This window comes from Centroberyx affinis, unplaced genomic scaffold, assembly GCF_046629955.1.
Source record: "Centroberyx affinis isolate AG114_WGS23_722 - 3 ecotype Tasmania unplaced genomic scaffold, CSIRO-AGI_Caff_v1 ptg001715l_1, whole genome shotgun sequence".
Lineage (NCBI taxonomy): Eukaryota > Metazoa > Chordata > Actinopteri > Beryciformes > Berycidae > Centroberyx > Centroberyx affinis.
Genome location: NW_027280125.1, coordinates 170,024 through 193,993, shown reverse-complemented (window position 1 = coordinate 193,993; position 23,970 = coordinate 170,024). Strand labels below are relative to the sequence as shown.

General features: G+C 40.6%; 1 protein-coding gene across 2 annotated transcripts in view; it reads right to left on the bottom strand.

Annotated features, from left to right (window-relative positions):
• swt1 (SWT1 RNA endoribonuclease homolog) overlaps nt 1–23,970 on the bottom strand; it is a 30,795-nt gene that overhangs the window by 5,914 nt on the left and 911 nt on the right. The window contains exons 2-16 of one of the 2 annotated variants that reach the window (XM_071528720.1): nt 22,159–22,234; nt 21,834–21,907; nt 20,635–21,694; nt 18,154–18,283; nt 17,788–17,889; nt 16,823–17,026; nt 15,855–15,948; nt 15,168–15,373; nt 14,228–14,382; nt 13,657–13,795; nt 11,142–11,275; nt 9,166–9,293; nt 8,800–8,946; nt 4,591–4,657; nt 3,757–3,824 (exon numbers count right to left, since the gene is read on the bottom strand). In XM_071528720.1, the coding sequence (XP_071384821.1) occupies nt 3,757–3,824; nt 4,591–4,657; nt 8,800–8,946; nt 9,166–9,293; nt 11,142–11,275; nt 13,657–13,795; nt 14,228–14,382; nt 15,168–15,373; nt 15,855–15,948; nt 16,823–17,026; nt 17,788–17,889; nt 18,154–18,283; nt 20,635–21,694; nt 21,834–21,907; nt 22,159–22,230 (2,780 nt within the window). In that variant the 5' untranslated portion in view covers nt 22,231–22,234. The remainder of the gene's footprint in view (nt 1–3,756; nt 3,825–4,590; nt 4,658–8,799; nt 8,947–9,165; nt 9,294–11,141; nt 11,276–13,656; nt 13,796–14,227; nt 14,383–15,167; nt 15,374–15,854; nt 15,949–16,822; nt 17,027–17,787; nt 17,890–18,153; nt 18,284–20,634; nt 21,695–21,833; nt 21,908–22,158; nt 22,235–23,970) is intronic. The other variant, XM_071528721.1, reaches the window with a different exon arrangement.

Sequence of the window (23,970 nt, the reverse complement as noted above, 5' to 3'; positions counted from 1 at the left end):
ACTTTTTTTAAAGAATGACTGGAGAGACTAAAAGATCTTGTCGGATGCTCTTCATTCACAATAACTGTCTTTGTATACCATGGAGGCTGTGTTTCCCTGTGTGTCTGTGTGTGTGTGTCTGTGTATGAGGCCATGTGCAGCTCTCTGCCTGACATTACCTGGTGTGGGCGTGAGGATGGCAAACAGAAACAGAACTGCAGGAGAGACAAGTGAGCAGAGCACTTGAGATTTTATTGGGCAAATACTATCAAGCCATACATACTCTCCCTTTCTCTCCCACTCTCTTAAAAAACACATTCAAATAGGTAGAATAAATCACATTTGGATGCAGGCTTATGCATCATACACATGTGCGCACAAACACACACACATACACACACAGAAAGAAGATGCATACTGTATGTGCTTGTGCAGCAACACAATTGTTTGTGTGCTAAGGACAAAGCGATTATGAGAGTGTACCATCTACCAACTATATCCTTCCTCTCAAACATTATACAACCCTCCAACTGCAGCAGCAGGTCAACAACTAAAAGTGAAAAAGCTTTGCATATAAATGATATGGCAATGTTATGGTGGCCATATTTTCATGTTACATATTTTGAAGCCAACAGTTCTCTGTTGTAGGTAATAGGAAGCAACACAGAGCATTGGTTCTGGCACCACCTTTTTTTTTCCTTTTTTATTTGACTTTTTTAAAATCTCACAATTCCTCTGGAGGGTATTTGCTGACTGCCAGTGAGGGACCGTACATGCTCCTCGACAGGCCTCCCTAAGGCCTTACATAACACATGACATCATCCCACAGCAATAAAGAAATAAAATATTCAACACCAAGGAACAATGTGCTTGCTAACTAAAGGCCTGGATCACTTCACAGCGAATGCAACAAATAAAAAATTTACAATCAAAACACAGTCGGCTCGACTATATCTTTCAGCTGTGAGAATGTGAAATAAAAGAAGGAATAAAGTGCCTGATACGTGCCTGCAAAGCCCCTCTGAGAAGTGAGGCAACAGGTGTTACTCTCTCTAATGTTGAATAAAACTTTGGTTTCATTATGGCTTCATTATTCCTAGTAAGAAATCCATTCTATAAATGAATTAAGAGTTTCATCAGCTTTGTATTATCTAATGTTAATAATATTTTAAACAAAACCTTTTAGTCATTGCTGGCTGATGATAATAATCATCAATGACAACAACAACCACAATAATAATTTATTATTTATTTCAAGGGATCTATAAATGAATGAATGACTAAATGAGCTATGAAATCAACTCTCCCTCTCCACAGAACATTTGTTCCATTTGCAGTGAGAGTCAATCTGTTCTCCGGGGGTTATGAAATCATCAGGAATAGCTTCCGACAGACAGTCAGGCAGTAGCATAAAGAGGAGACGCATAATGGCCTGGAAATAAATAATCTGTCTAATGCGGAGAAGTCAGGCTTGTTTCCATAGTAGCAGCTGGGTTCAACCTGTGGTCATAAATACAGCGTGCAATTTAGCTTCAGAACCCTATCATGATGAACCTCTAATGATGGGCTGTGTGTGTCTGCCTGCTTATGTGCGTCTGTTTTGTTTCCGTTTTGTTGGTGACTGTGTATATAAAATTTAGCTTTTTCCAAAATGTTTCGAATATAAATACAGGCGGGACTTGAAAAAGAACTGCCTAGAAGCCTGCTATGGTGAAATCTGTGTGCTTCTCTAGGAATCAGAAAATGGCATTTGGACTCTATGACAACCAAGTATGGGTACCATGGTAACAGCAGAGCTTTCATGCTCATAAGTATGGAATTATTCAGAGAATGTTCAAAGTCAGCTGGTGACTAAATATTTTTTCCCAATCGACACCATCATTGAAAAGGAAATCCTAGTCCAGATTAGAACCATGTTGTCCATGCAATCAGCCCTTGATGTTCTGTGTTGAACGCATAATGTTAAAGCCTGACTTATCTGGACAGTGGACCTTATGCAAGAACCACTTGTACGAACAGATTAGTTCATAAATCTCGTACGAGCGATGTAACAGAACTTGCCGCATTCACCAATTTTCTCGTATACTGAATTTTCTCTTACGAACAACATTTACGAGTGGTCCAGACCTGCCGTTCTCCAAAGCAAAAAAACTTTGTTGTTGACTAATGGATTGTATCTCTGTCATTACTTTGAAGAAAATATCCTGTTTGACAGTGTTTATAGTCACAGGAAAAAATAGCAAGGGAGCACTATTGGCTTTTTCAAAAGAAGGTAGTGTGTAATTTATTTTACCAGAGATACACACAATCTCAAAAGTATCCCTGCGGGTTACTATAAATGCACTCAATACAAAGAGAAAACATAAAAAACACTAATAATTACCAGGTTATTTGACAAACACTCAAGCAAGATTAATTATTGGGGGAAATACATTATAGAGGGAGATAAATCCGATTTCTAGGCTATATGTCTATTTTACTCCAGTTGATAACGTTAATGTGCATTAAGTGCATTATCATAAAAAAAAATAATTCTGGATGTCACAAAATGCTAATAAGCTAGCAAACTTCTGTGCAAACTTCTGTTCAAGAGAGGAGTCATGCTAGCATTTTGAAACTTAAAGAAAAAACATTTTAATGATCTTGCTGTTGTTTGACAGCCATGGAAAGGTAACAACAAATTATTTACACCATATACATTTCACATAAATTATTAGAACACAGAAACTGAATAGGGTTTCGCTCTTGTACGGCATGGCCTTTTTGCCGCGTCATCGCCATTCTTATCTATGCCCCACTATACTTCTATGGGCAAAACTGTGGTTGCTTTTCCTGTATTCTGATCATTTATGTGAAATGTACATGGTGCAATTAATGTGTCGTTACCTTTTCACAGTTATCAAAGACCTGCATTATCGTTAAAACATTTTTTTTCTGGATGTCACAAAATGCTAAATGCTAACAAGCTAGCAAACTTCCTTTCAAGAGAGGGGTCATGCTAGCATTTTGAGACTTCAAGAAAAAACATTTTAATGATGATGCATGCCATCTAGTGGTGTCAATAGCACTATCTGTAGAAGAGGTTGTAAATAAGATGGTGTCGATCACCGGAAACTCGTTGTACCGGCGCAGCGCAAACAAAAGTAGACCAGATAAAAAAAACTGCATACATTTTGATGTTGACTCACAATTAACAGCATTTATAGTTTGGTATGGAGGACCATTATGATGGAACAATGGGTCTGACACCAGACTGAAAAACAACATGCAGACCTGCCCGGGCATGTTGCAACAGAGAATTTTGAGAACTTGAGATTTGTCTGTTGTATCTGATCAAGTCTTTGTTATACTTGTAACTCAGTATGCACATGTAAGTTAAGGCAGTGTTACATCTCTTCCACTAAACCATGCTGAACCTAGCTGTAGCTGACCTGAGTTTAGTCAGTCACACTGTGAAACACAGCAGCATTTCTTAAGTCCTAGGCTGGGCCTCAAAAGGCATGGTGGGCATGTTTTTGGTTGTTCTCTCTTTGGTTGTCAAAAGTATGTTTTAATGTGCTTTTCTACCTGTAGAAAGTGACAAAAATGTACTCTATTTGTGTCCCTGGATAATGAAGTCCCAAATTCCTGCCATACATGGTAATTAGACTCCTGAGATTCCAGCCATTGCTGCTGTGTACCTGGACTCAAGAATCCCTCTGGGTGAACATAGATATAGTGTAAGGAACAGCGTGCTTTTAGATTGAGGTATGTTGTGTATGTGTGTATGCGTCCTACCTGTATTCTTGTTGTGAGAAACAATCAAGTAAGTCTTTGGCTGTGAATCTGGATTCCATAGGAACGATCTGAAACACAATGATAGATAGATAGATAGATAGATAGATAGATAGATAGATAGATAGATAGATAGATAGATAGATAGATAGATAGATAGATAGATAGATAATTTATTGTCCTCTTAGAGGAAATTTGTTTCCACAGCCTATGGATATGAGCTAACAGTAAACAATGGCAAAGACAGTGGCAAAGACATGACGAGAAAAGGGTTAAATAACTTCTACAAGAAGTAGAATAATTTTCCACAGAAATAAATAAAATCTCATTTAAACTTTTAACTGGTTATAGTTTGAATTACTATTGTTTGATATCAACTGGGGACAGACACTGTCCAAATGGGATAAGTATTACAAGAAAATGTAGGTAATGTAATGTTTATTGCACATCAGTGGTTCAACAACAACCCACACAAGACGAATCTATTACAGTATTATTACCCCCAAATAACTGAGGAGGCGTTTCATTTTTGGAAATATGTCACACACTACTTCCTCCTACAAGTTTTTAAAATTGGTTTTTAGTAATTAGTTTTTTTAATAAAAAAAGTTAGCATGCAAAGTATTGCTAATTTGCAACAAATGGAGACCGTCAATGTGAAAGTTACAAGAAATGATGAAGGATATAGAAGTTTGCTGGAAAACAGTAGGTTATTTGTCCTCTAACTATTACTCCCACACGGATCTCATCTGTTTATACTTTATCTGTCCAGACACAGCTTTAGACTCAATGTCAAATGTACCAAAGAAGAAAAATTAATTGTGAATTGGTACCAACCTCACTGGAGTGGATGAAGCTGAGGAATGCCTGGGTCTCCTCTAAACCACTGTCTGAGGACAGGAACCTTGGGGGAACAAAACACTCATTTTAGAGAACACCTCTGTACCATGTGCCACTTGAAGGTTGAGCATACAATCCATGTAGGGTGGGGGTGAATCTAGACCTGAAAATGTTAAAGCCGTTACTCAGTGAATTTGAATTTGATATGACTTTGTTGTTCCCACAGGAAGAGAGTCTGAGACTAGAAGAAAGAGTCTGAGAGTAGAATTCTACTGTGTGAGAATCAGAAATTCACGTTCACATTTTTCTCCATTTCAGATTCAGTGCTTGTCTGGTTAAAGCTGTCATATTCAAATAAGTCAGTTGAATATAGCTACTTGAATTTCTCTCTCTCTCTCTTTCTCTCACTCTCTCTTCCACCTTCAATTTTAAACTTCCTGCTTGATTTTCAAGTCAAATTTAAAACCAATGATAATAAAGCATTCAGAGTTTCAGGATTTCAGTGTACTCTTTCCAAACAACTTTTATCTGAACACACTTGGAGCTGCAAACAACATCTGAATACACAACGCTGAAATGCTTACTTATACTCAGAAATGTGCATACATCGACTACCTATCCATACTCTCACACACACACACACACACACACACACACACACACACACACACACACACACACACACACACACACACACACACACACACACACACACACACACACACACACACACACACCACTGTCAATATGTAAATAACAGAGAGCTAGCTTCAGGGCAGAGAAAAAGATAACAGAGGGATAGACAAAAAGAAGACAGTGATGGCAGTGAAGAGGAGTGAAGGATGACAGATGGAAGAAGGTAATTTTGCAGACTAGTCCTGAATTATCCATATCTAGTGTCCACAGAGTGAGAAAAGGAGAGGGAGAGAGAGAGCAGGACACAGAGAAGTATATGGGCAGCAATGAGTCATAGCTCTGCTCCAAACACACAAAAATTAGTCTGGCTGTCTCCTAGGCAACCACACTTCAGCAGCCTGAATACACAAGCATGTGCAAAGATAGGTGTGTGTACAAACATGTGCACACACTCACAAACACACACACACACATACACACACGGAACCAAGATGCCTGCAGAAAGATAGAGATGAAGGTAGGGTGTGTGTAAAGAGATTATTTTATAGCATTCACAGAAATGCTAAGGTATGGAAGCTTTCTATCATGACCAAATTTCCCCAATTACAATTTGTGTGTGTATCCTCTGTCATCTAGTTTTTAGGGAATGATTAGGGAATGTTATTTGTGCTACAAGGGCACTGGGGCAGCAGAATCATTTTTTTAAAGTTATTCTCAAACACAAAAGAACACAACAATCCTCACTTTATTTCCTCTCTCTCACACACACACTTTCACAAACACACCCTCCCACTCATGTCTGGCTCTTTTACCACTACAACCAGTTTCTGACAAAAACTAAACTTACGAGTTGGTGCAAATAACCTAGAGCCTAAAGTAAAACTACTCTGTACACAGAGGCAAACACTAATCATAATGTGCTTTCATATTCACATGCATGGTTAAACTACAGCACATAGCTGGAGGCAAACGTAATGAGGATTTTATTGGGAATGGACATAATCAAAATGTGCAAACTTCTTAATGTCACAGTCGCCTACGGCGATACAAGCACATGTATATTTCATTATATAAATAAAACTAGAAATAAGCGCCTCACGGTTGTATGCCTCCGCCAATAAACTTTGTTTTATCATTGCAAGGACAGTCTTTATTTATTGAACATATATAATTAATGTGATTATTAGGTCAACTTAAAGGATTTTGGTGTCTGCAAAAGTAAGTGACAGCACTTCCACCGTTTTTGTAGAATGACCCAAGATCGTTTTCTCAGCTACAGTGGTAAGCAAAACATTATGATGTCACAGTGAAGTTGACCTTTGAACTTTTGGATATAAAATGTCATCACTCTGACATTTGTGAAATTTTGTCATAATTAGCGTATGAATTCTTGAGTTATGGCCAAAAACGTCTTTTGTGAGGTCACAGTGACCTTGACCTTTGACCACCAAATTGTTATCAGTTCATCCTTGAGTTCAAGTGGACGTTTGTGCCAGATGTAATGAAATTCCCTCCAGGCGTTCCTGAGATATCGTGTTCATGAGAATGGGACGAACATGAGGTCACAGTGACCTTAACCTTTGACCTTTGACCACCAAAATCTAATCAGTTCATCCTTGAGTCCAAGTGGACGTTTGTGCCAAATTTGAAGAAATTCCCTCAAGGCGTTCCTGAGATATCGCGTTCACGAGAATGGGACGGATGGATGGACGGACGGACAACCCGAAAACATAATGCCTACGGCCACGGCTGTTGCTGGCGGGGAGGCATAAAATTTTTTTTCAATTTGATTCATTTTTGCAAACATTCTTGGAATTTAGCTCAACAGAAAGGTCATTTGCAGGAGTAACCGCATGTCACAGTCACAGAAAAAAAATAATATTAAAAACATTGGTTATGTCATCCTAATGGAAAGTCCCCGACACATTTTTTGTGGGCCTAGAGAGTGGGAGTTCAGAGTGACATCTGGATGAAACAGAGGGATATCAGCGGACATTTTGCCCTTTAGCTGGAGAGTATAGTTACCTGGCTTCAAAGAGACACAAATGTCACAGTGAATCCTATTGAAGGAATGAATAATGCACTGACTCTGACCGGATCTCTAGCTTGTGTGTGAGATGTTTGGTTTGTATGTTTGTGTGTGTGTGTGTGTGTGTGTGTGTGAGCACATGTGTGTTTAACAGCTAGTGGAGAGCATGAGACAGACAGAAAATACACAGACAGCATGATGCATTATGGGATGGAGATTTCAATGTGAGTAGTTTTCTGTAGGAAGCAACATTCAACCGTTCTCTTCTTCTAATTTCTTCCTATGAATACTTGCATAGCCAAATTAAAAGCAGATGAGACGTAAAAAAATGAGGACGATGGCCAACCTTGAAAATCTCAAAGTCTCGCAATCTTACTGAATCATTTCACTGACTAAGCCATCTCAAGAGCTCTTAATTATGGGATGCTTTGTTAACTTTCTCACCCTTCTGCCGCCTACCATGACAGCCATGTGAGTCATCATCAAGTGAACGGGGAGAAAGCTGAAGGAAGAAACAACTGCAACCATTGCTGTCAGCTTGGTAGATAGGGTGTGGTGACATCATCGTAGATGAAGAAGATGTTCGCAGGAACAAAGAGAACATGATCCATAAAGAACTCTGCTGAAATGTTATTGTGCAACTGTGCTTTATGGAAGAACGCTTCATTACACTCACAACCATAGATCAACACAGCTCCTCGTGCTACTGTGATTTCCACAAATAATTGCGTCATCAACTCCACAGGAGGTGGAGCTGGAGAAGTTCAAGGGACAACACTAACATTTCTGTCCCCTTCTCAAAGGTACAGAGATAAAACAATGCGTTGCAGTGCAGTGCTGTTGCGTCATGGGGAAGATGATAAGGCAAAGCTAGAAGGTCAAGCAGATTACAGCCTGACCAACAGTTCAGGCCAAATAAGGCCTGAGGGCCATGAGGACACACACACACAAAAAAGATTTGTATGAGAGGCATAGCTACAGCTGAAAGTAGTCTGAGATTATGACCCTTACAAGCATAAGCCAAAGTGACCAAAGTGAATAGACTGCATATGACACAAGTGTTATCCTTACGGGTGCATTAAAAAAACACCCATTTTGGAAAAGGATTGAGGAAGCTTCCACTTAAACAGTTTCTAAAGACTAAGGCTGTGTTCACATTGTGGAGTGGTTTCTGCTAACAACGGCATTATTTCCTATGGAAGGGTGCGGATTCCACGCTCACCGCCGGCTGTGAGGCGGACGCAGATTTTTCCGCTGCGATTGGTCGCACAAAGAGTTGAAATAGTTCAACTTGAGCGGATAAGATCTGTCCATCATGTGTCACTTCTCACAAGAGAATAACTCAGTGCTACTTTGGTTACCTGGTAACAAACTGTGCCACCCATTCCCACTCCACGTTTCTGCTACTTTTTTCAAAAGTGAGGCTGATCACGGATTTCAAGCAGAACCCGCCCTGCATCATGAACACAGCCTAAGGCAGTGAAGCAGAATGTCGAAGGTATGGTTAGGCTGAAAATAGCGACATGAATAGACTGAGGTACCTGCTGAAAGCTTGGAGCAGCTGTGAGATCATGGAGGACAGTTTGTGCAAACAGGCCAAGGCGTCCTGTGGCGGTGCAGGACCTCCCGCTGCCTGAGCGCTTTGCATGGTGTGGGGGTCAAAGTGCAGAGCTTTGAACACAGCCAAGCTGGAAAATTACAGCCAAAAGGACATCAGTGGTCAATGGTACAGGGATAAGCAATGTCAAAGTAAACAATACCCACAGTGCTGTTGTTGTCATTTCATATTCTTCTCTGAACTGCAATTTCTGGAAATTTTGCACTAATTTAAGAGCTTGTCAGAACATCCTGTTTTCTGCATTACTCACTGATGACATCCCAGCTCAAAATCCATGAGTTATGCCTACCTTGTCTGATACATGTTAGCCCAGATGTTCTCAAACAGAGCCCACACTTCCTGGTGTGAGACCTGAGTGGCCGTGGCTTGTTTCTCTTCATCATCAGACATAACAGCATCATTGACAGGAGACTCCCCCTACACAGACAGATATTGCTGTTATATACTATGAAAAATATACAATGAAATCCAATACACACAGGGTATCAAATAAAAGCCTGCATCTAATATGCAATGACAAGCATGTCATAATAAGCAAATACATCCTTGTGTCTGGGTACAGCTTGTTCAAACCTCAAAAGTGAATAGACTGCCTCCAAGCGCTCTCTGGCTATAGACACAATATATACTGACAGAAAAAGGATAAACAAATGTTTATGTATTTCTGTGCTTCTGAACCACTGGTCCATACCCGGGGATGCGCACGCCACAGCTACGTGCAGACTTGCCAAAAATGCGCATAAACAGCGTAAATTTGGGAAAATGGAAAAATCAGCTTTGTCAGTCCCTGCCTATGCCAATGCTCAATGCCCATGTGCAGTTTCAGATTGATTGGCCAACCCACTGAGGAGCAAAATGGATGCAGACAGACAGACAGACAGAGTGTTTTCCTCATTTTATAGTAGATCACAACAATATTGCAGAAAACAAAATATAGAATGATAAATTATTCTGTTACATATTGTTTATATAAATAGGAACACATGGGAATAGTAATAAAATGTAAACATAGAAGAATGAACTCAGCTATTGTCTCTCAGCCTGTAGCATGCTGAGACACATTTTGCCGCCCACAAAGTCTTCTCTTCCTCTCCAAGTACGATTGGTAGTTTCATTTCGTTAGAATGGAGGGAGAAGTTTGGAAACTGTTTTTCAAATTCAGGGTAATGTTTGTTTCTTATTTCTTCATATTTAGCGCATTCAAACAAAATTGTGATTCAGTCTCTTTCTTTTGCAGTTCACAAAATTTACACAACCTCATTTCATCAGGTAGCCAGGACTTTGGCTATGGTCACTGAGCTTTAATTTTGATAAAACTCTTCTTTCTTTTGTGTTTTTGATGTTTAGATATTTTGCCAATTGAATTTCATGGTTGAGAATTGAATAGCACTGAAGCTTTTTGTGCGATACAATGTCATTTTTCAAACAAATTGTTTAGTTTTGCTTTTGGATGATTCTTTAAGTTTGTCCTGATTTTCCATTATTTTTGTGAACTGTAGGGTGACTTTTCCAAGTGGGTCTGTACTGGGCTTCACAGTGTTTCTCAGAAGCACTTTGTATTTGATGGAGTTTTGGTCTGCTTTGTTTAGATGAAGCCAGAACTTTATGGCTCATTTTTGCATTTCAATATACATGGGAAAGAGTCCCAGTTCAGCTCTACAGGCAAGATTTGGAGCATTTCTATGGACACCAAGTATAGATTTACAAAATTCAAATTGAAATATTTCAGTCAGACTTTTGTCCCATTTGTTGATATTGGGGTAGGAGATCGGACCCCACATCTCACTTCCATAAAGGTGTATTGGTGTTAAAACAGAAAGTGTCCCTGAGGAGGCGTGTTGTAGATGTACTGACAAAGCCTCTGCACCCTACTTCAACAGGGTAGATGATGGACCTCCAGCCAGCCTCCCTGCACTTGGCAGCCAGCTCTGAGCACTTTGTGATTTTATTATATTGTATATTTTCCCTCCGATGCCATTTGTAGTACCTTATACATAATAGCTGTCCCCCCACCCCCACTGGTGTCCTACCAATGCCTACCCGAGGTGAAAAAGTCAATGAGATTTGAAACAGCTTGCAGCTTCTTCCGTGGGACAATGTGCCAAATAGAATCGAAGGCCTTATTAAAATCAATAAAACAGGCAAATATTTTCCTGTTTTGTTCATTTAAATTTTGGTTTATTAAGGTGTGGAGCGAGATGATGTAGTCACGTTTTTGATTATTAGGTAGGAAGCAATAGTGGGACAAATTTGAGCCTTGCTGACCTGAGTTTGGAGCCTAATGTTGTCCAACACAGAGAGGGCAGCGCGAGCATGGCTTGACCTCTTCCCAAATGCTGCCATCAGCTCTTTAGCTTCGTGGAGAGCCACTAATGTAGTGCTCCACTCCACTGTTTTACCTGAGGGAATAAGAAAAGATGCATATGGGTCATCAGATGGATACACACAAATGGGCACAAGTACACGGATACACACAGACATATATACACACGAGACATATGAAAGTGGGGCAAACGGAAGAGGTGCTACTTGAATGGAGGGAATATTTTGCCTTATATGTGTCTCTGCAGCGTTTTTTTTTTTTATTGATTTTTTTTATTTTACACTTAATACACATAAACAAAATTATCAAATTATGATGAACATAAATTCAAAGACAACAAAAAACAGACAAATAAAACATAGAATATCTTCAAAAACACAACAAAATCAAGCAGCAACATACAGCACCTTCATTTCATTGCCTCTACAGCATTAATAAGACAGTTATGACGATAAAGGTGAAGGGCAAAGCAGGCAGGCACTCTGGCCAAAAACAAGCCAGCTCAGCTTGACTGCGTATATGTGTGTGTGTGTGTGTGTCCATGTGTGTGTCTTGCTGGGACCTGGCTATAATCTCTCACTGTCTCTGGCCGTGTCCGGCTCTCTGCTTTCGAACACACAAAAAGCCTACATGCACACACAGACACAGACAGACACACACACTCACACACAAATATTACACAAAAACAATCGTGCATGTCACTGTACATAACACACGCACGCACGCACGCACGCGCGCACGCACGCGCACGCGCACGCGCACGCGCACGCGCACGCGCACGCACACGCACACGCACACGCACACGCACACACACACACACACACACACACACACACACACACACACACACACACACAGCTCAGCCTGCACAGGGGAGCCCAGAAAAAGAGATGCAGTACTTTTCCACTCCTGGATTTGTTCTTAGCCTCACACACAGTTTATCCCCCTCTTCCCTCCTCCTCCTCCCTCCGTCCTCCCCCTCTTCTCCTTGCCCTACTCTAGTCCTGGCACAGAGCCAGGATGCGTGGGGGCAGAAGTCCAGAATCATGCTACTAAACCAAGGATAGACAGAACAAGGCCACAAAACTCAATCATTTTTAGCGACTAACATACTTAAAATGGATTAAAAAAACATTGCACAACTGGTTAGAGCAATCACTCCTACACAGATGGACATAGAGAAAGTAAGAGAGACACACACATTCAGACACTGTAAGCGTAATGTAATGTGATGAGATCCAGAGCAAGAAGTGCTGCAGTGGGCTACTCAGCATCTTTCTGACATGCATTTGAGTGTCCCATTTTAGCAGATGACCTTATTCTGTATATAGTTCTGTGGGGCACTAGCCCAGGACAGACAGCATCCTGCCCCAATGGAACAGGGATTTTTAGCAGGGGGATGACTCAGTATCAGGACACTGCTGTCCAGTGAAAAACTTGTAACACAGATATTGGTATTTCAACCTCAGCTTTAAATGTACATGGACCCTGCTGTGTGCTCAGTCTAGTCCCCATGAAACCCATTCACAGTATATTTAAAGAAAAAATGAAAAAAATGTATGAGTGCCAATTGGGAAATCGGCCTGTGTTTTCCAATTCCAGAAAACCTGACTTTTTGGATATATGAGGTTTTCATGTGACAGCAGCAATAAGCTGTGTGGCTATTTGTTTCTGTATGAACAAGTAGAACAATCAATTCAAGTGAGTCCTCTTTCTGTTTTGGTTGAGGCTCTATCTTTGTGCCATAAGTCAATCCTGCACATTTCACACCAAATTGTACCCCATGACAAATAGAATAAACTCATAGAAAGCAACACATACAATAAACCAATTTTCACCTTGATGATCTCATTTTTCATTACACTATGCTATCAAAATTTATTTTATAATGATACATTGAGGTGAATACATGTAATGGCTTCTTTACTGGATAGTTAGCTAGCTAATATGGCCAAATAAATGACTGTTTGTTTAGGTTAACTGAGCTGACACTTGTGAAGCCACTGTACAACTGGAAGAATGCTTTGGCGGAGGGCCAATGGCTAAAGACAAGACAGTTTACTGGGTCACAGTAACCTCAGCTTAGAACAACTTTCCCCTGTCAGACCATCCACATTTAGCTGTAACATCACAGCATGGATCTACACCTAGAACTTATTTTTCAAATGTCTCTCTTTTCTTGCCAAGTTGTTATGTATTTAGTCATTATTTGCTCACAGCCAATTTCCCAGTTGATCTCAAAGATGGTTCCAGTCATGCTGCAAAGCCTGTATTAGCAATCCTTAACTGGGGTACAATGTTGTTCAATACACATAAACAAGAAACTCCCAAATCTGGTTTGGGTTACAGGAAAAAAAAACATATTAAGAATGTGTCCTCATTGAGAGTGAGAGTTGAAAATCACTGAAATACATAATAGCTGCCCCCTACCCCCACTGGTGTCCTAGCAATGCCTACCTGAGGTGAAAAAGTCAATAAGATTTAAAACAGCTTGCAGCTTCTTCCGTGGGACAATGAACCCAAAGACAGCAAGCCAGTGTTTTTTCAAACACTGCAGGATATCTTGTAGAGTCCAGGGTGGTTTTAGATAAACTATCTGTTTACAGAAAAAACACACAATGAAACAATGAGCTCACTGAACAATGAAAACTTTTAAGACAAACTGGAAGTCTATGTTCTATGTTTTTGAGTAAGTTGGCCCATTCGTATGTAGCCTAGCGACCTAGACCTCCCTTACAGCAAGCAGGGAGGGCTTCGATCTATTATTTTTGCAGACAAACACACTCATCTAAGATGACTGACAAAGTGCCTTTGACTATCACATTCATAATATCCTGCCAACTAGCACTGAAATCATAAGCACTTCTACTCACTCAATGAATCTCAGCCAACATTTATTCATGTTCCAAAGGCATTTATTCATTCATTCAACCTTTATGTATACTCAAGAATCATTTGGAATTTAGAATTAGAATCTATTTTGCTTACTTTAAGACGAGATAACGTGAAATGCAGAACACAGTTTTACCTCTACCCAGCAGTCTTCGTAAACGGCCTTCATCTCCACCTCTAGGACCTCAGACAAAGCCTCCCTCAGGCAATCTTCCAGTTCTGAAACACATCTGCTGAGCTCCCCTTTCCTCTGTTCTTCCTCCTTTCCTCCTTCACTCAGCCGCATATTATCTGTGATCATTTACATACATATATGTGAGGGTGTGTGTGCATTCATGTGTCTGAATATATGCATGTATGTGTGTGAGAGAATGAGTGAGATGGTGGTGGTCTGTCAAATTCTTTTATATATTTGACTTGCTGACGATCATCATTATCATACACTACAGAAAACAACCATCATAACATTATGACAACAGTATGCTTTTTTTCTTTATGACATTGCTATTTTATGGGATTGCTTCACTGAACAGTATACACTGGAGAAACACAAAATCAGACATATAAATGAGGACGGCAGCTAACCTCTATATGGGTGGCTATGTATGTACAGCGGGAGAGAGAGAAGGTGCCTACGGCAGCACAATATACGCACTAAGCTTTATGGCAGCTGTTTCATTCCGGCTGCAATTAGACTTTGCAGTAAGTATGTGGGAAATTAAATGCACTTTTCAGCACCTATAACATTAACTGTAAACCGAGTGTGTGTGTGTGTGTGTGTGTGTGTGTGTGTGTGTGTGTGTGTGTGTGTGTGTGTGTGTGTGTGTGTGTGTGTGTGTGGGGGGGGGGGGGGGGGGGGTCAAGGTTTTTCACATTTTTTAATATAGATGCTGCTGTCACCTGAATTTCCCTCTAAGGGATAATACAGATGGACCTGACCTGAATTGAAGCAAAGGAAAGATGGGAAAATAGAGTGGGGTGGGTGGAAATGGCAAGTACATAATGGTATGTGCTTGAGACTGCTGCCAGGTAATTTCTTCTTTTGCAGGATGAAAACATCTTTGTGGCTAGCTCACCTTTCTCCATTGGTCCTAGAAAAAGGCCAATTCTTCTCAGCATGGGTGCTGGGACCTGCAGGTTGGGCTGAGGCAGCATGGGTGTCTCCATACATTGTGGGGGTTGAAGACCATGTCTGGACCTCTCAACCTCCTCCGCAAAGTCATCTTTACTGAGGGCCTTCACCCCACTCAGGAGGGCCTTACAGCACAGGTTTTTATCATTACTAGAGAACAGAGGGGGAGAGCAAGGTTTATCAATCATTCAGGTCTGAACAACAATGAAAATACAAACCAAAATCTAGGATTCTTTGTGGACCAAGTGCTGTCCATGTAGAATGCTATTTCCATGTCTGCCCATCAGTTTTTTACTTTTGCAAAAATAATGAATGAATGAGAAAAACTGGAAGTAGTGAAAGAGAAACGGGTCAAAAGGAAAAGAAAGTTAAATGATAAAAAGGCCACCCTTAAGTGAGATAAACATTTTATAAACTCAGAATTCTTTGCTCAGCACATCTCTCCTTTCCCCATTGCTATCTGTCTGTCTGTCTGCCTGCCCCTATCTCTCTCTCATCCCAACTGCAACTATCAGGCTGAACCCACGCACAGTCACATGCATGTGCAGTATCTGCAGAGGACACACACACACACACTGCGGTAGTGAGCAGCAGTATATTGTAGGTAAGGCTTGGGGGAGGGGGAACTCACGTGCATAGGATGAGAGCGCACTCTGGGTATAGACTCTGGTACTGCAGGCAGCACTGCAGCACTCGGTCGTCATTATTCTCAGTGGTCAGACCATCTGAGGACAAGGAGGTACAGAGAGACGGAGAGAGAAACAGACAGAGAGAGAGAGAGAGAGAGAGTACAGTCACAGTACACAGGGTACTTTCCTATGTTACAGACAGGGAGGGAGATACATACTATAAGATAAAAAGAGCAACAGAGAAAGACAGAGGATCTTGCTTGGAGACGCTAAAAAATATCTCTGCTGCTTCTTCACTATCAGACTTGCTGGAGCGATCAACTTCAACTGTTGAGAAATTACTTCCAATCAATGTTGATTCTCAAATGTTTTACGTAGCTCGGCTGAGAAAAATTAGATTCCTAATGAGTGTGTGCTGACTCGCCCCTGAGATGCATACTTTTGTGATGCTGAATAGATGGGGGACCAGCTTACTGCTAGTGCCACCTGATGGAGATTTGGTAGAAAGTCAAGGCATGTACCCTGGCATGGCAGGCCCAGCTGAAATCCAGAAACATTTGCTTTTAAATGCTGAACACATGTTTTTGTGTTAGTAAATGTTCATAGTACACTTTAGAGGCAAAAAAGGGACACTCCACAGACTTCACTAATTTTCTAGTTTTTCAGCCAAAAATACCACAGAAACTGAAAATGAAGTTCACATATTCGATTTGAGCGTGTGTATTGGTAAGAGGCAGATAAAGCAAAGGTTCGTAAAATTTTTTATACACATTTTTGATACAAACAGTCTATAAAAGATAATGACGGAAGAATAGAAAATTCTACTATGATGCAATTCGCTAAAAAATAAGAGTAAATGCTGTGAAACAGCAACTTATCAGACATAAGGATGTACTATAAGATAGATAGATAAATTAATGCAACTTTCAATGCACTTTAAATTGATGTGATTTTGGAAGTCTGGACTCACAGCTGCTTTGGGCGGCCTGCTGCATCGACTGCCCCCAGAGGCGTGGCTCCCGGCTTTTCAGAGAGCTGTAAATGTACTTGATGGCAGGACAGGCCAGGTGAGCCTCTCCTGCCTGGTGGGAATCTGATAGTCTGTTCCTCATCTTCAGGGAATCCAGCTCCTGAAGCACCACCCAGGGGATCAGGACAACAGGGAGGCCCAGGGCTACGGGAAGATAAATAGGGGAGAAAGCATGGAGTTATAATACGACTAGTATTACTATTCATCTAGTGTTAACTCCACATTTCATAATGTGAGACAAACGCAGCCCGTCTTGGTTAGGAGTAAATCCAAAAAAGGATTAAGTGAAATTTGTAGGGAACTGTAGGGCTACACAGAGAAGAGGACATAAGGACAAAAACAATGGATGCTTTGTTAAAATTGAACATGGTGGGTAAAGGGAAGGTAAAACACAGTTTGCCTTCAGTTCTCCTGAATTTATGGGATATGCAAAATACTTTATGTTCAAAAGGGTGAGGCCATCTCTTGACATGTAATAATCAGTCCAGATCATGATATACAGACAATGAGGAATAGCTTCGAAGCCAGTGAACTGAAATTCTATATACTCTTTGGAAGGAGGTGGGAAAGGCAGATAGGTTGATGAGGTAGGAAGGAATGGGAGGGAGAAAAAGAAGATGACAAAAGTATAAAAGGAGATTACGTGTGTGGTGATGAGAGAGGATGAGCAGATAGGAGGTAGAGGACAATCAAGAGAAGAGAGAGGAGGTGGGAAAGATTGTAGAAATTGGAAAAGAAAGATGGAAGTAGAGAGACAAAGTAGGAGAGGGGTGAAGAGTGAACTAAAAGAAACTGGGTAACCTGCCTTTTCTTTGCAATGGCAAGAAGCTACACTTTATCACATCTGAAAGAGCCATAAACCATTCTACAGAAAACTATTATTATCCAAAAATCAATCCAAATACCTCCAAGGCCAAGAGATCGGATCTTCTTCACATAATCCAGGTGACTGAGGAGGATGTTGGTGTCCAGAACAAGGATTAGATCTTGCTGAAGAGGCTGTTTACCTGCAAAAGAAACACAAAGTTCATGCTTGTTGAATTCATACTGTACCAACAGTTAACAACTGAATAAAGCAGGACTTAAGGGAAGTTTCAAATACATTAAATCCTATTACAAGCAAAGGGGGATATGATATGGGATGACGGGAGGTGGCATACCCCTAGCTGGTACTTTTACATCACTCCCTTTGCTTACTAAATCTTTCATGGAATGTGTATGGGAAACAGCTGTTAAGTTGTCCAACTGTGTAAAAAAATAATCAAACTCACCTAGCGTGTCTGTGGCTCCCTGTTCTGGTGGGTCTATCTCCATACAGGTGAGTTCTCCATAGCTCTGCATTACATCCACCTCCAGTCTCTTCTCAGAACGGGCCAGGTGAAGCCCTTCAACCACTTGACGCTACAACATATTTCATAAAAAAAACAACTGCATTTTCACATAGGCCTACTAGTCAACAAAATGCTATTAGTATTTGTCATGGACAAAAAGCAGAAGGAAAAAAGAAATAAAGGTGAAACAAACTAATTTACATCCTATTAGAAAACATAAGCAGGACAACCTACACCAAACAACCTTTGGTGAATAAGAGGAGGCATCAATGACCGCCTACAGGTTACCCTAACAAGACTTTTTTAGTTGCAGAGATTTCCCAGTTCTACAGCTATTGCACTGTGATATCAATGCAGGCAGTTAAGTTAACTCATTCATCAACAATAACATCACCAAACTGATTCCATTACTTTCACTGGCATCATGGAAAACTCATATTCACACTCACTCACAAAATACTGAGAAGCATACCTGCCACTTTCAAGTGTAGGTCCATCCCAATTTGCCCCCCCAAAAAATTCTTCATGCAAATGCAGGCATTTAGGTAGATGCAATAAACCTGGAGGATTTTCTGTTCCCATAATTGTTTTACATGTAAATATTTAACAGGCACACCGAGCAGGACTTTCTCCCTTGAAAAAGCATAAACTCATCCAAATATTATCCTACTCGATCATTACTTATGGTCCATTGGTAGTCTGTGACAGTATGTGTTTGCAGAGAGCCTGTAGGACTTTTCCTACAGCGCAGCAGAGGGCATCAAGAGGCAATTCAGGTCAGGCAGTCAGTCAGTCATGTAACGCTTGCTGAGATGATGCGCTTAGTCAGTTGGCGCTTTTGACTGAGAGATGCAGTGTTTTCCCATACAGAGGCACAATATCAAATTAAAAGTTGCTCAGTGTATATAAACTGATTTAAGTTGATCTCTAATACACCTGATGTGCGCACCACGCCACGTCTGTAATTTGGAGATGCACAGACAGCAGACCAGCAGCAATCGTTTTATATCTAAAAACCTCGCAGGTCGAACTCTAAAACAGAGCAGCTGGTCAGATATCACGACCTGGCAGCTAGCTACTGTTAGCGAAGCTTCGTTGTTGTAGAAAAGCTGATAGCTGAGCTAACCGGCACCTACCTTTCCAACAGAAAACAGGCCAACTCCGCGTCGCTCTTCATCCCATCCTCTCCTTAAATATTCTCCAATGGGTGAAAGCAAACCTCAGATTCACTCGTTTGGGAACAAGCCTTGTCTGCTTGCCGTTTTGCCTCGCTGTACTTTTTTTTTTTTTTTTTTTTTTTTCCTTTACAGGTTTTTACCGTTATGGCAACCTCTGGAGGATGGGTCAACTTTGAAATCTGTGTTTACAAGCTACAAGCAGCAAAATCCTACTCAGTATGCCTTTAAGAATAATAGTCTCATCTTTCTGTATTTCGTGCATACAGGTGTATCTTTATAAGGGTATATGTAGTTAAAATGTAACAAGGCCTCTCACTGTCCATGGGACTGTGGGGAATAATAATGGTTTTAATTACAACAGGGTAATTGTTTGGACCGAACAGAAAGGCTAATGTCTTGTTCATCGTGTACTCAAGTTGACTTCACCTGTCTGGCACAGTCAATACGTGTATGGACCACAGCTCGAAGTGAAACAACTGGTTTGTGTTCAGGACCTTCCAACATAACGGTGTGGGTCAGAAACACAACAAAGAGGAGATAAGAAGTAGGTGCATTAAAGTTCATTCCAACTTTCCACCAGTCCTGTTCGCCTCTCACCTCTTTAAAGAGCTACCAATTAACTGCTGTATTTACTTAAACATTTTACAAATCGCCCACCTATTGTAATTCAGCCTGTTTTCAGTTAGTATGGCAAGGTGGTCAATTGATACATGCCTGCGTCAACTGTTTCAGAACATAGTGGGGAACTGATTTTCCATATACACTTTTGTTTTGAAGAAATAATAAATTGAACTCAGAAAATGGAAATTAGGCGCAAGTAGGGCTGGGCGATATGGCAAACATTTTTTATCACGATGTAACATTTTTTTTTTATCAGTCAATATCGACGAAGTCATTTATGTCAGGCCTGAAAATTACCGAATCTGTTGATTGTTTTAAGCAGCATCTGAAAACGCATCTCTACAGGTTAGCCTTTTTATAATGTTTTATCTTTGTTTTTATGTCCATTTATACTTCTATACGTTTGTTTCATTTTGTGTTTGTTCTTCTACAGTTTTATAGGCCAGCCTCGCCAAAGTTTTATCTTTGTTTGTCCTCTTGTTTAAATATGTTCGATTTTGATCTTGCTTTTACTGTTTTTGTTTTTTTACAGCCACTTTTCTATGTGCAGCACTTTGTAAAAATGCGTTTAAAAAAGTGCTATATAAATAAAGCTTTACTTACTTACTTGCTTACTTATTACCTGGTCATGATGCGGTGATGTGTTGGTACAGGTCAAGGTCAGTAACTGGCCTGACACAGATGATCTCTCATCTTGCCCTTCACAAGGAGAAGCGGCCGTAACAACTGCAGAGCGGTGAACACCTTGGACAGTTCCCTGCTTGGTGTTGTTCACTGAGGACCCAGACTGTGACGGCTCAGTTGCACTTGTGCGTTTTTTGCTGTTTTTAGGAACACCGTCATCATTATTCCAAATTGTACCATCAACAGGCAAAGGTTTTTTTGGTATCTTAAAATTGAGACGCACAGTTGGTGCAGGAGGAGACGGCAACTTAGCTGTCTTATGTGACACTAGTGGTGTGACACTCCCTTGTTTTGAGGGGAGATGCTTGCATACATTTGAGCTACTATGTGAGGTACTGTGTTTGGCTAAAGTGCAAGACTGCTCTGTGGCAGCAGTGGAGGAAGATTTTGCTCCAGCACACAGATTCCTTTTGGCCTTCAAAACCTCTTCTCTGTGCTCCTTGCTAATCCTCTTTAGCAGCTTCCTTCTCGTCTCCCTTAAATCGTTGGAAAGGGAGGAGGTCTCGCTTGGTTCCCTGGTCTTGGCAGTCTTGCTGTCTTTTTCAGTCCTGGGTGGTTCCTCAGGTATGCACCTCCTTTTCAGTGAAATTTGCCTCTGTTCCTTCTGTTCAGCTGAAACAAAACTGTGACTCATCAACTTCTTGGTTAATTTGGAGGGGCTCCTCTGGGAAGAAATATTATGTAAGTTGCCTTGGGAGGTCTTCTCTGTTCTCTGAGGACTGTGAGTGCTTGTTGGTTTTGATGGTCCCCTTTCTACAGTCTTACCAACAGTGACAAAAGCACCTTTCCCTGAAATATTAGCCTTTGCCTGACTGGAGCAACTCTCTCCATGGCAAGGCATAGAGACACTTTTTGTTGGTGCACATTCCTCTTTCTTTTCACAAGGTCTCTGGTCTGTTGCTGCTGTTTTTGCCAGTCTGCAGAGAGCCTTTTTGATCTGACGGCTGCTTCGGGAAGCATCTTTGACGGTAAGGGAATTTTCCTGTTTCTCTGTGCATCTATATGTAAAAGAGCAGAAATTTTAAATGGCCATATGAACTACAGTGAATTTAACAACATTGTATCTTGTTTAATGATTTAACCTTCATTTTCAATCATTAGTTGTTAGAGCACTCTGACTGGGCAACGATGCCTTACCTGTCATGACTGCTGCCATGTTGCTTCCTCCGAGCACTCTTGGACTTTTTAGTGACATCTTGCTCTTTGGATGCCTGAAAGAAACATGGACAATAAACATAAAAGCTCTTGTTAACAACGTCATGTGAAAAAGCCTAGAGCCTAGAGCTGTGAAGGCAAAAATACTGGCAGCTGGAGTAAACATTGAATTTCTTCAGGTAAGAAAAGGTAGAATCCGCACACTGTATTAAAAGGTCCCAGCGATTTTAATGGCAAGGCAAGGCAACATTTTAATCTCGCAGAGATCTTCGTCAGGCACAGGTAACACAATTTCTTCAACAATCACCTTATCATCCTCTTCACTTGACGATGAAGGCAACCTCTTGCTCTTCTTCTTTTTGGACTTCTTTTTAGACATTGTCCTGTGAAGTTAATTTAGAAGAGCAGACATGGTCTTTAGTGAAGACGTGAGCTTGGTATTAGCAGGTTCTATCTTTCTAATACAGGTTCCAATTTTCGGCTTGCTGTGTTGGAACCTGTTCACACCGGAGCCTCCCCTGGCTTGGATAATAATGGAGATGACCCGGGTCCGTCTGACCACCACTACCTGGGTATTGGTGGTGAAACAAAAAGGGAGGCAATCCCTTCCTCTATTTGATCCATACGGGGATGAGAATGCTATCCCACTCTCGGCTTTTTAACTTTTGCAAGGTTTTCAACAGCATCACAGTACTGAGACTGCACTGATTAGGGTCACAAATGATCTTCTAATGAATGCTGATGCTGTTGACTTTTCTATATTTGTTTTGTTGGACATAAGTTCATCTTTTGACACCATTGATCATAATATACTTATTAATAAATTACAGCAGTGGGTTGGCATATCTGGGACTGCCTTGAACTGGTTTTCATCCTACCTGACAAATTGGAGGTTCTTTGTTTCAATTGGTGACCATACCTCCCCTTCTTCCCCTATTAACTTGTGGAGTACCCCAGAGTTCAATTTTGGTGCCAATTCTATTTTCATTATATATGCTTTCACTTGGCCATTACACGTAAGGCACAATATTTATTTTCATTGCTATGCAGACGATACACAATTATATCTTCCAGTAAAGCAAAACAGCCTTACAAACCTGTCTCATTTAGTTAACTGTCTATCAGATATTAAGGACTGGATGTCAAATAATTTCCTTCAATTAAACTCTGACAAAACAGAAATTCTTATAATTGGCCCAGATCATTTGCACACTCAAATCCAGTCAGCACTTGGTCCTTTGTCCAACAGCTTAAGCCCACTGCAAAAAATGTGTCTTAATTGATATGAGCCTTAACTTTGAGAGCCACGTTAATAAGCTCATTCAGACTTGTTTTTAGCATTTTAGGAATATTTCTAGAATTAGATCAATTTTGAGTTTTAAGGACACTGAAATTATCATACATGCTTTTATTTCCTCGCGCCTTGACTACTACAATTTAACGTGTCTTAATCAAAAAACCCTAAAGAGGCTCCAAATCGCTCAGAACTCTGCTGCTAGACTTTTAACTAAAACAAAGAGAAGGGAACATATTACTCCTATTTTAATATCCCTACACTGGTTGCCTGTCTGTTTTAGGATTGATTTTAAGATTTTACTGATTACTTTTAAGGCTCTACATGGCCGGGCTCCTGATAACATTTTAGAGTTACTATCCCCCTACGAACCAGTGCGCAGCCTCAGGTCCTCAGGCAGGAACCTGTTGGCTGTGCCTGACTGGTTGAGGACAAAGGGTGACCGTGCATTTGCTGTCAGGGCCCCTCGGCTCTGGAATGACCTGCCTGATGAGCTCAGCCTTGCTAAATCGGTATCTTTTTTTAAATCGCTTCTTAATACATTCTTCTTTCGAAAGGCCTTTTATTCGTTTTTGTTTTCCTAAATTGTGTTTTATTCCCGTATTGTTTTATTTTTCATTGCACTTTCATTTAATTTTATGGTCTGGCCACTTTTGTGCACCTGGTGTCAAATTTCAGACTTTTTAAGACATTTTTAATGCAAGCTTGAAAATATCAATTTCACTAAAAATAATTAAAAATTTAGACCTGTAAAATCAGATTTAAGGCTTAAAAATCTTAATTTAACTGTATTCAAATCACATTCATCCCAATTATTTGAATAAT